Genomic DNA, 16,028 nt, shown 5'->3' with positions numbered 1-16,028 from the left:
TTTATTTTTGCTTGGTTTTGTTTTATTGTTATCCCAAGTGGGTCGGAATTGAGCCCTCTCTCCCCTGTCCCTCCCCACCAGTCTGCTCCCCGGCATCTCCGTGCACACACTTTGGGATGGGATGGGCTGGGATGCTCCTCACCAGCATGGCACAATGACCAGCAAGTCGGGTTGCTGATGGTGCCTCCAAGTTTTTTTGGGGGGAATCCAGGGACATGTTTTTACCCAGGAGAAATTGGCTGTGAATTAAAAGTAGCACTGGGTGTTTTTGCAGCCTTGCCATGTCGGGGAGCAGCCTGGGGAGGAGGAGTGAAGGCAGGAGGGTGGTGGGCCTGCTGCTCACACCTCATGTTCCCTATTCCCCCCCTGCCCCAAGGAATTTTGGGAAAGGCCAATTGCTGCTTTGTTTTAAAAACAAATACCAAAATGGGGGCCCTTCTCCCATTTTTTCCATCCAGACAGGGTTCATGCCTTCCCTGTGCTCCTTCTCTCCTCCTTCTTACAGCAACATTCCTCCATTTCCAAATGGAGAAAAGCATGGTTTTGCTTTTCTCTCCCATTTGTCATTAAAGCTGTTGTGGATTTCCCTGGGAAACTCAGCCTGGAGCGTCCCAGCACCCATACATACATCAAACAAACTCTCCCCATGGTCCCCCCAGCTCATTTCCAGTTTGGGGTTCATTATTGTTGTTATGACCATATTTTTTTTTTTTTTTGGGATGGGGGGTGAGGGGAAGGGAAACGAGGTTTTCTTTTGTTGGGATTCCTTCTCATCCTTCCCAGTGTTGGGGGGGCAGAGTGTTGATAGCATTTTGCCATGCCACACAGCATAGTGTTATACAAGCAAAGAATTTTGGCTAAAATCCAAAAAACATTACCCAGGAAAAAAGGCAAACTGTGAGTGAGACTCGATCGTTTGTTGTTCTTCTGTGAAAAGACTTGGAAATTGTCGGAGGACAGTTCGAGTTATGATTTTTCCCTTTGTTTTGTTGTTGTTGTTTGGTTCCGGTTTGTTTTTGTTTTTTGTTTTTTTTTTTTCCCCCATTCATACATGTAACTGTTATTTTTGCAAACAAGACAGTCTTGAATTAGATGAAAAAGTTAATAAACAAAATGGCGACTCCAATATTTAGTAAGATCACCATGACTACCAGGATGGGAGCTGAACCCTGGAAGAGAAAGAGAAGGAGAGGAGTTAGAACGTTGGAATTCTGCCCAAGGCTGCCCTGTAGCAGGGTCAGGAGCTCTGTGGGGTCCAGGCAGGTCTGTGGATGGGCAAACCCTGACTGACACCCCAGCAAATGATCCCAAAGTGCCAGAAACCCTCAGTGAATTTTTTTAGGCTACCAAGCAAACACCTGGATGCACCCACTGACCAAGACATGGACTTCCCTGTGTCATTCCCATAGGAAATCTGGCCTTAAAAAAATGAAATTGGTTGTTTTACCAGGTGGTCAATGAAAAGGAAGAAAAAACCCCATTTATTGGATCATACAGGTGTTTAGGGATGGTTTGGAGGAGTCTCCACAGGACATTTCCCAATAAACACAATTGTTTCTCCAGGCCTTCTGGTGATGGCAAACATCAGGCCAGGACACAGTGATCTGTGTTCAGGCAACATTTTGGGAAAGCTGTAATAACCTTTTCTGATGTTTATAAGAACCAAATAAAGCTCCTGGGAACTACCTGGAAGTGTTCAAGGCCAGGTTGGACAGGACTTGGAGCAACCTGGGATAGTGGAAGGTGTCCCTGCCCATGGCAGGGGGTGGAACTGGATGAGCTTTAAAGTCCCTCCCAACCCAAACCATTCCATGATTGTGTGATTCTGCCTGGAAACCATTGCAGGAACCCTGGCCCATGGAACACCCACCACAGCCTGGGCTGAACATCCCCCCAGGAGCATCCATTGCTTTCCACTGAGCATAAGGACAACCCAGACAATTGTATGGGACCTGATGAGGATGTGGCTCTCGGACCCCATTAGAATCCCAGGAATGACAGAAAGGGACCCCTCAGCGTGGGGACTGTAGACAACCCTCCAACACATCTTTGTGCAGAACATTGGTCAGAAAAACATCCATGGCATCACCTTATCCCTGTCACCCCATCCCTGTCACCCCATCCCTGCCTCCTCATCCCTGTCACCAAACATTCCCCGTCCCAGAATGTTAACGTGGCTCACACCAGGGTGAGCAATCTTGTGTGCAGGTAGGTGGTAGCTATTTCTTGGAGTAGCTGGGATCCTCAGCTATTCCTGCTGCAGCCAAGCTGTGCCAGCTTTAAACGCCTGGAACGCTCTAAATCCTTTCCCCAGGCTCCCGTCCTCCTCCTAATGCTTCTGTGGCTGCTGGGAGGGCTCGGGGCAGGGGTGGGTGCCCTTTGGGAGCTTTCCTTATGCCACTCTGCAGAGCTGCTGGAAAATAAAAGGCAAAAACACTCTCCTTGCTGGCCAGAGCTCCTTTCATTCCGAGCAGGCTGATTCAGTTCGCAGTTGGGAGTGGGTGGGAGCGAGGATGCTGGAGCTCGCTGGAAAGGCATATTTGTAGCTTAGCAACAGGGTCAAAGACAGCCAACCAACGGAGGGATTGTGGAGAGCCTCTCCTGGCAGCCAGGTATCCACGCCCGGCTGCTTCCAAAGGCAGAAACCACCCCCTTGTTGCCAGCCCTCCCCCTTCCCCAGCCCGGCCGCCGCCAAGCCCCGCGCCGGCGTTATTGGGATGGGGGGGATTAGCTGCATTTCACAAGATTATTGGGTTTTACCATTTCTGAGCCCGTGGTAATATAATAACAGATTGCAGGCGATTAGCACTGTCATTGTTGCTGTTGGCAGGGCACAGGGACACAGGGAATGCTCTCGGATCCCTCGGCCCCGCAGCCAGGGAGGGCTCAGCCGTGCTTCCATCGGCCCTGGGCCACTCAGTGGTTGAGTTCCCTGCCAAAAAAGCGGCAAATATTTGTGCCCCTGCTCTGCTCACACCACTAGACCCTTCCAATTCCCTGCTGTTCCTCACAAATGCTTTGGGATGGACCAAATGCTGGGCTGATGGAGATCACAACCCTTCGTACTGGTGTTCACAGGATGCTGATGGGATGTATCCAGGGATACACTTCTTTGGTCTCTTCTCCCAGGTAACAAGCAGCAGGACAAGAGGAAACAGCCTCAGGTTACACCAGGGGAGGTTTAGATCAGATATTAGGGAAAAATTCCTCACCAAAAGGATTGTCCACCCAGGGCAGTGGTGGAGTCCCCATCCCTGGAGGGATTTAAAAGCCCTGTGGATGTGGCATTTGGGGACATGGGTTAGTGGTAGCCTTGGCGGTGCTGGGGGATGGTTGGACTTGATCTTAGAGCGTTTTCCAACCTAAATGATTCCACAGTTCTATGATTTACACACCAGTCCATCGAAGTAGTGCCCTCACCTGGAAGAATGGGGGGAGCCAACACCCACTTCCATTGGCAGCACCTGCCTTCCCCTGCACGGATGTTTTGCTCAGTTCCCTGGCTCAGTCTGTGCCTGTTTGCATCCTGCATCCCCTTTTGCAGTGCAGAGGCAGGAGAAAATCCTTCCTTTGCCACTGCATGAGTGGGATCTTCCACATTTGCCAGCAAAAGCATCCCAGGAATAGGATGACCAGGGAGGGGAGGGGTCTCTGTGAACTGAACAGCTCTGACTGTCTGACAACTCACAAATTCTGCTTCTTTTTAACAGTTCTTTCCTTTTTAACACCCTTGTCCCTGTGCCAGCTCCACTGAGGGCTCTCCAGGCAGGAATGGCAGGTAGGGCTACTCCCCCGGTGTGGGGCTGGAGCCCTGCCCATGGCAGCTGGTGGATAAGCAGCTTTGAGAGTCCAAAACTTCTGTTTTAGCTCCAATTATGAATCCTGCTGCACCTCTAAACCCTTATGTCTGGCTTATTTCTATCTTGTCAGGTCTTCGTGCCTTCACCTCTGCTCAGAGGAAACACTTGCCCTTCTCTCCTTTGATGTCCTGGGATATGTGTCATCCAAGAAGTGATTCCTGCTCGGTGCCCGGGCAGGAGATGAATCAGTTCTGCAGCTCTGCTTTGGAAGAGATGTTTTGCTGAGCCCAGCCTGACCATAGGTCACTGAACTCCCTTTTGCTGCAGTTCCAGTCATTGTTTTAGAACAAGTGGCTTTTACAACTCTTCCCACCACATCCCAAGCCCCTAACAGGAGTCACTGCCTTTGGAAAGAAGAGACAGAGCCCTTGATTTGAAACTCTGTGTTGTCTGGTGGGGCTTTATCTCATCTTTAGCCTTCTATAGAATCATGGAACGGTTTGGGTTGGAAAGGACCTTAAAGATCATCCCATTCCAACCCCCTGCCACAGGCAGGGATCTCCTGGAGCCCAAGGAAAACCCCGAGGCCAGTTGGGCCTATTTCCTGAGCTGGGCTTTGTGTGTCAAAGACAGCAAGAAGCTCCAACACTCTCTTTAGCCCTGCAATAGGAAATTGTGAAATCAGGCTGTCAGGAGCTGGGAGATTTGGTTAAACCACCCTTCCTGCCAGCCAGGAGCCAGGCTCAGCTCTGGAATGCCATCCTGCCTCCCAGCTCCGTGCCCGCCCGTCCAGAACCCGCTTCCCTGGGAAGCAGACGCCAGTTGGCAGCGTCCTCTCACCCAATTTTAGCTGTCTAAATGTTAGACATCCAGCCTGCACTCCCCATCCAGGCTGTCTGGAGCCCAAGTGACGTGGGATGAATCCCACCCAGCATGGCTACCAGCCTGGCTCCGGGAAAGGAAACATTCCAGCGAGCTCTGGTGTGCCCAAGCATCCTCCGGCAAGAATTTCACCAGCAAATCCAGGCTGGGACTTTTTATTTTTATTCTGTATAACTAGATCCTGGAGTGCTTCACAGGAGAAGGAAAACATCTGCCAAGGATGGGCAATGCACATTAGCTGGGCTAAAGGGTCCTTCTGTATCAACAGGGAGAGTCTCCAAGGAATTCTTAGATTTCCTTCCAAGCTTAAAGAACAGAAACTTAGACCTAAACTCATGGATACACTAAAATATGAATAACCCCTTGCTATATGGCACAGGAGTAATAACAGTAATTGGAGCTGTAGAGTAATTTCTGCCCCTCTGTCTTGTTTGTTTTTATCCTGTAACTGTTGTGTAGCAACTCAAGAGTCTTACTGGGAATACAAGGGACAGCTGGTTTACAAATGCAATTGTAGCATAATTAATTTAAGCATTAACAATCCATTATTATCTGTTATCACAGGGTACAAGCTCTGCCTCTCTGCCATGGAAACCATAGTGCAGGTTACCTAGGAATCCCTCTGGGATCTATTAAGTGTAATTACCAAGGACTTGGATCAGCAAAAAAACCTATATATGCACCGTTTTCCAGCCTCAGCACTGCGGAAAGTGCTGCAAACTTAGCAGCTCCATGACATTTGTGCTGAATTGTCACATAACTGCCAGGAACAGGCTCTGTGAAATGGGTGAGGAGCATTTAGCAAAAGAAACATCAGGGATTCACTTTGCTTTCTCCAGTGGATTGCAGCATCTCCCGTGACTCCAGGAAGGGGCCCAGGAGATGCCAAACGTGCCTGTGTGAGTGAAACTGAGTTGGATGGGATGGAAAACCCACTTCTGGGGGGAAATAAGGCTAAAAACATGAGGATTTATCCCAAGAGGGTGCCTGTTAGTGAACTGGTTTGTGCCCCCTGGTTCAATCCTCAGTTTAGAGGTGCTGGGAGAGAACTCTCTACAGTTTATGTGTGTTTGGAGTTCTGTGTGTTTAAGATTTTTGGTTCTTGTGCACTCAAAAGTTGGTGTTTGACCCCAAATTTTTCCAAGCTAAACAATGTGGAATTGGGCTCAAACCCCTAAATTGAATCCAAGATGACAAGAGCAGAGTCAGCAAGGTGCTCCCTCAGGAACATCAAAGGGCCCTGGAGATGAAAAAGGTTTGAAAAAGGACCCTGTCGAGCGAAACATCCCATTTCTCTGTGAACATTATCTACCTCCTGTTGTTACACGTCACACCTGCGATGCCTGAACACGAGAGAGATTAGAGCAGGAACAGTTTCTGGTTATTATTTGAGACAACCCCAAAAAGGTTTGCTTTGCACACACTGCAGCCCCTGGGGCGATGCTCAGCCCTGCCTCATTCCAGAGGGGTGAGAGGATGGCAAGAGGGCTCCTCTGCTTCCCTATTCCCATGTAATTATGGCTTCTATTTGTCTGGACACGCAGGTCCCACGGCCATTTGGGATTAGGGCTGAATCTGGTTGAGATGAGAGAAACAAGGAAACCCAGGGATGCCTTTGTTAGGAGACCTGGGGATGGCTCCCGATGGGGAAAAAATAAATGGAAAAACCTGAAGCTGGAAGACTAAAACAACAGAGATAAGCTGTGGGGTTCAGTCCCAGGGAGGTTAATGCCAAACAAGTCCCCAGGTGCCTTTCCCAACAGACTGGTCCCAAGGCAGACAGATGGGAGCATCTCCGTGCACAACCCAAACAGTGGGTGCCTCTTTGGGACAGAGAAAACACCCAGTTCTTATTTTTAACTCATTTTACAATCTCTAGGGCTAAAAGTGCCCAACTTCTCTGAAGAAAACACACCAGCTCGAGGTCAATCCCTTCAAGAATAACCCCACAGCGCTGGAAAAGGGGAGCATCCCTCACGGCATCAGTGGGGAGATGCCATTTCTGGCGCTCCATCCCCTCCTCCCCGTCCCGTGCCAGCCCGTGCTGAGCCCCCTGCCCTGATCCCTCCCTCGGCTCCCTCCGGCTGCGCGGAGCACTCGGCAGATCCCTGCTCCTGCTGCAGATTGGCTGCCTCCTCCTCACTTTCCCCAGCGACAGCGAAACCTGCTCGGAATATCTTGATGGCAAATACGCCCCTCGCTCGCCGCGCGAGGGAGGGAGATGCTGCAGCTGCTGGAATTCCTCCCCGCCTCCCCCGCGGGGACCTGGGGGGGACAGGGGGGTCTCTTGGAGATCCCTCACCCGGGAGATGCCTCTGAACTGCCTTTGCTGCAGTTTTTTTTTCCGCGGGTTTGTTTGCGGGAGGAGGCAGCAAACAGCTGAGAGCGCTGGGATTTTATCCGCCAGCGTGTGACGGTGCAAGGAAATGTCAGGGGTGGCTGGGGTGGGGTTTTTTTTTGGCTCCTGCCCTCCCATCGGTCTCGATGCGATGAGACAGTGGGATTTTAAAGGGCCAAGTCTCGAGCCTACTCACGTCTCCAGGGTGCCTTTAAGTGAGACCACGACGTGTCCCTGGAAGTCTCCACCTAAGCGGCCGTGATTGCTCCTGCTAAACGAGGACAGGCAGATGAATCAGGCTCCGTTCGTGCCTGAGCACCGGCCCTTCCCGCGGGCCTGCTGAGCTCCTCTGTGCCCACAGCCCTTCTTTTCCCTCTCATAAGCTGCAGATGTTCAGCACCTGCAGAAAAGGAGATCTGGTCTCTTTTTTTTTCCCCCAGCCCTACAATGTGCTGTGTTTTGTGCTGATGGATAAAAGGGTTGCTGGCGTTTTAGAATGCCACTTTCCCTTCTCAGTCTCTCAACAATTCCTTTTTTCCTTTCCCATTTTAGATCTCCTCAAAGGCTCCAGGAACCTGTGAAGCATCCAGGCACAGGCTTGAGCTTTGTGCCTTGTGGGCCTTTAAGGATGGAAGGGATGGTGACGTTCCTATAAATCCCTTAATCCGACAACACCGACACCGGTCCCGGCACGTTGGTTCCCATTTCCCTCTGCCCCAACACTGACAATTGATGGGAGTTTGTTCTGTGCATGAGGGGTCAGTGCACACAGAGACACAGAGAGATCAGGTGGCTTTAAATGTAATTTTAAAGCGTTTGTGTGGCTTCAGCACTGGCTCAATGACCCCGAAACCCCCAAATCCCCTGAGAGCGAACACCAAGCAGGGCTGAATTTCATCAGTGTTATTGAGTAGTGGCCTCAAGAAATGACCTTCCTAAGAGTATTTTTCAATTACTTACGCGCAGCTCCAACAAATGGGAGCTTCTTTAAAAGGACTGGTGAAAAATGACAGAGAAAAGTTCCCACAGCTCATAGAGCAACCTGTAAGTCTGACTCCTCCCTGGAGTGTGCATCCCTATGTGTGCAGGGATGGAAAAGGCTGGATACAAGGGACCCCACAGCCTCCAGCTGGTCCAGAGAAATCAAGAGCAGTGTTTTTTTGGAATGTGTTTTTGTAAGCCCTGCATCCTGAGCCTTCTCTGGTGAGCACTGCCAGAGGTGTGCCTTGTCTGGAAGCTGGAGCTGGCACTTCAACACAGAGCCAGCTCACTGGGCTCATTGATGGCTTGTGTAGAGCTGGTTTATGGCAGATTATTTTTAAAACAAGCTAAGCTGGGAGGGTGACCTCAGTTCGGCACAGGGATACTCCAGGTAGGGCAAAAATAGCCCTACTCAGCTCCAAGCATCCTTCCTGCTCATTGGCAGGCACCTTTCTGGAACAGCCCAGCTGCCTGGGAGATGAGAAATGCCCTTTACAGGGAGCAGCTTCCCAGATGGCAGTGCTGTGGATCCCAGGGAAGCAGGCTGTCATGCAAGCTGAGGCAGTGTGGGCACACACACACACGTGTGCACGGACATGCGTGTGCAGCCGGCCCTGCCCTGGAGCCGACGCTCACCAGGGAGGATGAAGGGAAGGGGAATTTCAGCCTAGTGTGAGAAATGGAGATTTTGGGGAAACTGGGGAGCCTTTATTCTGTGTGGAGTGAGCTGGAGCATGAGCAGGATGCAGTGGATTTTTGCAGGATTAAGTGTGTGAATGGTGACTGTTCCGTGTTGCTGAGCGCACACACGGAGGTGGATGTGGGGACTGTGGGATAAATCTTTCCCCCTTAGTCTGACCCTCCTCTTCCTCAGGGACTCACTACATTCACTGAAATTTGAAATGCTCTGAGGGCCTTGATGGCAAGTGCAGGCAAGGTCATGGGTTTAGGCAGGAGGTTGGAACACACATCCCATTCCTCTCCTACACCTTCCCCTGCTCCTCTCTGACCACCCCCTCCCTGCCAGGCCCCTGGAACCAAACCCTGCTAGCACCGTGCAATTCCTGCTAGAACAAATTGTTGCTGGCATTGTAGGTTATTTAAATCCACGTATTATCTCTTCCTCTGTATTACATTAGCTTCCTCCCAAACCTTCGCCATCTGTTCCACCCTCGGTTATGAATGTGAGAAAACTGAACATGCTGCTCCACAGCTACAGCACTTCACAAGTATGATGTGCATCCTAATGGCTTTTCCATGCGCTTTTCCATGCAGGCTGTGCCCCTTCCCTAGTGCCCAGGACTCCCTGGAAATAGCCAGTGATGTTGTGTTAGTGGCTATTTTCCTCCAGTGTTGTGGAGGGAGGTTTATGTGTGAGGTGGAAGTCTCGGCAGCGCATCTGACATGGGGTGGGTGGGGAGAGACCCCAGGACTGTTTGTGCCAGAGATCTCCTGAAGATCGTGTGGCTCCCAGTGAGGAGAAACTGTGGTTTCATCCCTCGTTTGTGATTCATGTCTCTCCCAGCTCCCTGCTGCCACAGGAGGTCATGTTGTCAAAGATGCTGCAGCATCTGTGAGTCCCAAGGACTTCAACAGGGTTGGTGTCTGTGCAATTACTGCTGCTGCTCTTCCCCTGTGAGAGCCTGTCAGGCTCCTAATGCTGCCTGTCATGTCTCCAGTGCTTCCAGGCATCCACACAGGCAGGTAAGGACAGCCTGGATGGTTCAGCACCCGCGGGTTGGCTCAGTGGGGTGTGCTCAGGGCTGAATTCACTGGAGCTCTGTGTTTTCAGGGCTGGAAGGACATGTCCTGCAGAGCAGACACCAGCACACTCCGTGCTCAGCTCCCCCTCAGAGCCGTGTGGGTGCTCCCAAGCCTGCGCCGAGCTCACAGGATGAACAGGAAGGTAGAAAGCTCAGGGCTGTGTGTGTGGGGGATTTATCCACAGCCACAGCAGGGAAGCTGTGGCAGATCTGTAGTTTAGTCCTTCCTGCATCCTGGCTGCTCTTGGGCTGCAGATGCCACCACTCTCTCCTCTCTCCCACCTTTGGAGGTGCCAACACCTTGACTGTGCTGGCAGAGTGCTGGAGGAGCAGGGATGCTGTAGGTATGGCAACGGGAATCATCCCTTACACACCACCATGCCTCGAGCCCAAATTTTCAGCGTGACTGACAAATCCATTTCAGTTCCATGACCCCAAGACACCAAGCACCATCCTCTGCTCCCCTGACAGGGAGATTTAGCTCCTTCTGCCAGAGCCTGAAATGTCACTGCCTGAGCATTATAGGTTTTCCATTTCTCCTGTGTAGGTCTGGGACATCCAGCATGGGACCTGCAGCCCCGCCCTGTGTTTGGTGCTGACTCGACAAGGGGCAATTTGGGGCAGTGGTGGCTTCCCCACTGCTCCCATCAGACCCCCATGAACTCTTCCAGCAATGCCAAAGCAACAGGGAGAACAAGTGAGGAAGTAAGGAAGCTTCCAATGATAAATCCAGGAATCATCAAAAATCAGGGTGGCAAAGAACCTGAAAATCACACAGCTCAGCCTCCTCCCAAGGAGGTTCAGCTCTGCCCAGGTTCCATCTGAGTTGTTGATGTACAACCAAGTCTTAGACCCCCTCCTCCCCCCATCCACCACAGCCTCCCCAGGCAATTAATTACAGCCCTCAACTCATTAGCGATGGCTAATGGCTCACCCCTCCTCTAAGGCTTGAATTTAAGCCCATTAATTCTGTTCATCGAGAACAGATTATTCCCTTCCACTTTGCAGCAGCTTTTATGTGTTTGAAGATCACTCTGTCTCCTCTCCTCTGGCCTGAACACCTCCTGCTCTTCCCAGCAGTATCCTTATGCCCAAAGTATCCTTATCCCTCCCAAAATGAGGAGCCCAGGGAGGGATGTCTCACGAGGGATTGTCCTCCACACACTCCTGGACCACTGTGAAGTTCTGTTGCCATCACCAAAACACAAGGAACCATCACCAATGCCTTGTCTACTCCTGCAGCTTTTCACCAGATTCCCAGCAATAATGGATTTGTACCAGGAGCTGGGCTGCAAAACAAACTCAAACTTGCTGCTCACATCCTCCAGTGAAAATCTTGCTGTTCCCACCACAACAGCCTGCTCTGAAAACCTCATAGGATGGGAGAAGTGAGGACAGGGGGATTCAAGGCAAAACCCAACAATAATTCAGGTTTTTCAGTTTTCCTTCCCATCCCAGACCCACAACAGCACGAGGTTTCTCCACCAGATTTCCACACACAGTTTCTCCTACTCACCGTACTGGATTTGAGCGCATCCCCACTGTCCTCTTCAGATTCTAGTGCAACAGGTAAAGATTTCTGTGGCGGGGAGAAGGTTAAGTCCCACCTTAGTAGCCGAGGTTCAGCTTTGTCCCCGAATCTCAGGTTTTCCAGTTTCTGCACCGTGGGCTCTGCAGAGGAAGCTGGCCTGAAATTCTCTTTGTTCTGGGACTTAGACCTCAGTCTCTGAACCCCGAAGCCCCGCTCTTCCCCACGGTGGTCGTCAGCCATGCTCCTGCAGCCTCCCCCTTTGCTGTAGTGTCTTTTTTGGGTGTGAATCTCTTGCATATAAGAATCCATCCTCATGAGGGGCTTCATCTCCATCTCGTAATTGCTCATCTTCTCCTCGTCCAGCTCAAGCAGTTTGGAGCTCCCTGAGCTGTGGTTGTGGGACCTGTGGTGGGAAGTCCATGAAACCGTGGCAGGGGAATCTGTCCACCTCTCTCTTTGCTTGTGGTTGGAGGCCGAGTGTTTGTGTCCTCCACTCCGACCTCTGTAGTCTTCAGGGGCGGGGGCCGCCCCCAGCTGCCCGGCGCGCAGGGTCCCGCTTCTCACGCCGCGCGTCCCGCCGGCCTTCTCTTCGCTGCTCCAGCTGTTGGGTCGCAGGTAATCCCCGCCACGCCCCTCCAGCAACATCTGGATCTCCCCACCCCTCTCTTCGTCCACCGAGACCTGCCTGGAGAAGTGGGCGCTCTTGTTCCTGCAGGAGGGGCCCAGGGGGGGCGTGGAGGAGGGGCTGGCAGGGAAGCTCTGCAGCGGGCTGTCGTCGGGGGTCAGGTCGGACGGGGTGGTCCCTTTGCGGTACAGCTCGGGGCTCTCCTGCTGGAGGGGGGTCCCGGTGGACAGGACCTCAATGTCATCGCTCGAGTTCTGGCGCTTCGGTCTCTGGCATTCGAGCCCTTTTTGTGCGGCCGTGAAGGGGGAGGAGAAAGGGGGAGAGAAAGGCGACAGGGTTATTTCTATGCTGTGGGTGCCCGCCGGGGTTTTCATCTCGCAGAACAGTGATGGATGGTGGGGAACAGCGGGGTGGGATCGGGACAGCAGCACCACAGCACAATAAACAGCTGCTGCCACTGGAGCAAGAGAAAGGCACCGCTGGTTTGACACCAAACCTGCCCTCACATCACCCCCAGCACCCGCAGAGCTGCCCGGTGCGAGCGGCTGCAGCCGGCATGGGAATGGTTTTGTAGCCCCAGGGACATGGGGAAGCTACTAACAATGCAGAGCTGGTGCAGGGGGTTAGTATGGTTTTTTGGGATCCACCTGATCACCTTTTCCCATCAGGTCCCCGTCTGGAAGCATGAGAAGGGAAATGTGTGATGTGGCTGGTAGCAGCTCCCAGCTCACCCTGTGCTCTGTGTGTGTGCTGGGTGTCACTGGGATCACCCCATGAGTGCTGGGTGCCACTGGGATCACTGTGTGCTCCTGGACACCCCATGGATCATCCCATGCCAACAGCCCCCACACCTCTCTTGGATGGGAAACACCTCAGCTTTCAGCTGTGAGCTGCAGAAGGGAAATCTCACCTCAAAGGTTTCATAAGGAGATGGCCACATCAGATGTGCAAGGAAAATCCCACAAACCTTTTATCCAAGAGCTTTCCTGTCCCACACAGACCAGGAGGACATGGACATTTCCCTCCTCAGCCCCCCTGGGTGTGCTGGAGAGGACACAGGTGGCCGTGCCTCACATACACAGGCAGGACCACGTACAACATACACCATCCTCCTTATTCCATCCTGCTCATGTCTCTTCATTCTCTTCAAACCCAGAGATTCCCCAGACAGTGTCTCCCTGGGGACAGGGACTTCTAAGGGACTGAATGTCTTCTGCTGCTGAAGGAACACTTCACTTCTCTGGACAGTAACAAAAAAACTCCAACTTGTTAATCATTGATGAAACACCGAATTATTTCAAGGCGGTTCAAGCTAATAGTGGTTAATTCTCATTTTCCCCTCTCAAGTTGTTCCCAGCTAAAGCCATGCTAAATTACAGGAATAATTTGATAAATATATTAAGTGCCTAATGCCCCTGAAATGCGTCTAATTGCGATTGCCATGGCCAGGCAAGAAATGAGGCTCCAAAAGGAAGAGCTCAATTTCTTGCCACCGTTTAAAAATAAATGCTTGGAAGTGCCTGCTCTGATCTTTCCACTTCTGTTGAGGAATTTTCTCTTTCACATCTTTTTGGGGAGCTTCTGGTGCTGGGATGTGCCTTCACCCAGAGCTACTCCCAAGTCCCACCACGTCAGGGTTGGGATACATGTGGGGCACATGGGAGTGTGAGGCTGGATGTCCCCAACAAAGCTCTTACAGGGGAGGTAAATAGTAACAAGCTTAGAAATCTCCTACTGAAGCAATTTATAGAAAATGATCTCCTAATGATTCAGTTTATGGAGACAATACTCAGTACAGCCTTAGTTTGTTCCGTGTGTCCCTGTTTGTATGTTGGAGACTGAATTTCCTGGGATTTATCCAAGGCTGCTGAGGAATCCTGATAGTGGCGGGAAATTGTTGTGAAGGACAAAGGTGGAGCTCACCCCCTCTGTTTTCATGCAGAATAAATGTCCCTGGGATAAAATACAAACTGATTTTGTTGTTCAGACATTCCCATTCCAGACAGCCTTTGATACCACAAATAGGAAACTGAGGGACAGAGGGAATAAAGGGCTTTGTATGAGAAGGTTGGAAAGCCACCTGTCGGAACGGGCTCACCCAAGACTTCGCGTGTCCCCGTTTGTCTCAGGAATCTTCCACAATTCAGGTCTCCAGGGCTTTTGCCGGAGTTCCAGAGATTTGAAAGCTTCCCACCAGCTCCAAGGAGCTGATTTCCAATGGCACAACCAGCCATGGCCTTGCTACACCCACCACTCCTGCACCTTCCCTGATCCCCAGAGCCCCACAACAGGGGCAAGAAAGCCCAGTGATGCTCCAGCATCCTCACCCTGGAGACCCACATCATGTTATTAAGCCCCACCTCATCCTAAATGTTCCCCACCCACACCTGCAACGAGCTGGTCTAACTCTGCCTCTCCATGGGTTAATTCCCTGAGTTTTGCAGCCCCTGGCTGGGGCTCTGGGAGGAGCAGGGACGAGGTGCTGCCCCCCAGTCCCGGAGCCCGCAGGGATCCAGGCGTTTCCTCCCGCAGGAATCCGGCAGATGCACTGGTGCCGTCCTGCCGGCTTTCGACACCCGAGGATGTGCAACAATTATTCCGAGCTAAAATTAGTCGTGGAGCACGTGATATTCCTGGAAGAACGGCTGTGAGAGCGCGAAGGAGGGTGCGGAGCACTGACTGTGGATTTCCAGCAGGATTGAGGCAGCTGTGCCCAGCCCAGGAGGCTTCAAAGCCAAACCTGTGCCCTGGGGCACCCGGAGCACCCACGTTTGGGATTTGGGTGCGGTGCTGAGCTCCTGCCTCTGACACTGGTGTGCTGCTGTCACCTTGGGGGACTTACTTCACCAGCACCATGGACTGACCCTGCTGCATCCAGGAACCAGGGAGGAGCAACCACAGGGAGAGTGATGGGGGTGGGAGAGATCCCTGTGGCTGATGGAGATGGAAAACCACAGGGGAGAGGATGCAGGATACTAAGCATGGATATTTTCATTTTTCCCAGGTAAACACCTTTACCTCGCCCCTAAAGGGGTTGTTGGAGCCTCTACCTGAAGGTCTGGAGTCTGTTCTGCGGGAATGACCAGGACAGGATGGTGGTGGACATGAACCCCTCTGTGAGTGCCCCCCAGCCCCCCCAAAACCCTGCAAAGTGGGGACACCCAGCACCCACAGCATTCACTGGGCAAGGTGGGTGGTACCCAGCACCCACCACACTGCAAGGAGCACATCCAGCACCCACGATGCTGTGCCAGGAGGGTACATCCAGCACCCATGGTGTGGGTGGCACAGCACCCATTACAGTGTGCACAGGGGGTGGCACTCGGGACCTGCAACACCCTGAAAGGGAGTCACATCCAGCACCCACAGTGCTGTGCAAGGGGGGCACATCCAGCACCCGAATCCTGTGCAAGGGAGTCAATTCCAGCACCCACAATTGTGCAAGGGGGGCTCATAGAGCATCCACAACCCCGTGAAAGGTGGGCACATCCAGCACCCGCAGTCCTGTGGAAGGGGGGGCACACAGACCATCCGTGGCATTTGTGCAAGGTGGGTATATCCAGCACCCGTGATCCTGGGCAAGGAGGACACATTCACCACCCATGACGGTGAGTAAGGGGAGCACACAGAGCACCCACGATGCTGAACAAGGGGGGCATATCCAGCACCTGAATCCTGTGCAGGGGGGCACATCCAGCACCCACGATCCTGTGCAAGGTGAGCACGTAGAGCCCCTGCAATGCCGTGCTGTGTGGTGGCAGCTCCGCCACCCCTGTTCAGCCCCCCCACCCCGCCCGTTTGCAGCCTGAGGTCCCAGGGTCCGTGGGGTGTCACAGCCATTCCCACCTGTTATGTGCCTGAGTCTCTCGGTAGGCGCTTCCCCGTTTCCCGACACATCTCGGATGATGTGTTTGTTTTTTAATGTGCTCTAAGTGGAACCGCCTCCCTTCCCCTCCCCTCACTGACTCCCAACCCACCCAACCGGGAGCACCAGCCACACGAACCCCGGCACAAGTCAAGCGCCGTGTCCCTGTCTAGAGAGGTAGTAAAAAATGTATTACCTAAAAATATCTTTCCAAGAGGTGATTTAAAACAGCAAAGTCTCTTG

The 16,028-nt window shown here is 52.3% G+C and overlaps 1 protein-coding gene across 1 annotated transcript in view; it reads right to left on the bottom strand.

Annotated features, from left to right (window-relative positions):
* The window catches only part of JPH3 (junctophilin 3), a 55,130-nt gene continuing 39,102 nt past the window's right edge, over positions 1-16,028 (bottom strand). The window contains exons 4-5 of the mRNA XM_064671003.1: positions 11,281-12,203; positions 1-1,169 (exon numbers count right to left, since the gene is read on the bottom strand). Of these exons, the coding sequence (XP_064527073.1) occupies positions 1,089-1,169; positions 11,281-12,203 (1,004 nt within the window). The 3' untranslated portion in view covers positions 1-1,088. The remainder of the gene's footprint in view (positions 1,170-11,280; positions 12,204-16,028) is intronic.

Source organism: Pseudopipra pipra, chromosome 14 (genome assembly GCF_036250125.1).
Source record: "Pseudopipra pipra isolate bDixPip1 chromosome 14, bDixPip1.hap1, whole genome shotgun sequence".
Lineage (NCBI taxonomy): Eukaryota > Metazoa > Chordata > Aves > Passeriformes > Pipridae > Pseudopipra > Pseudopipra pipra.
This window is presented reverse-complemented; position numbering and strand designations above follow the sequence as displayed.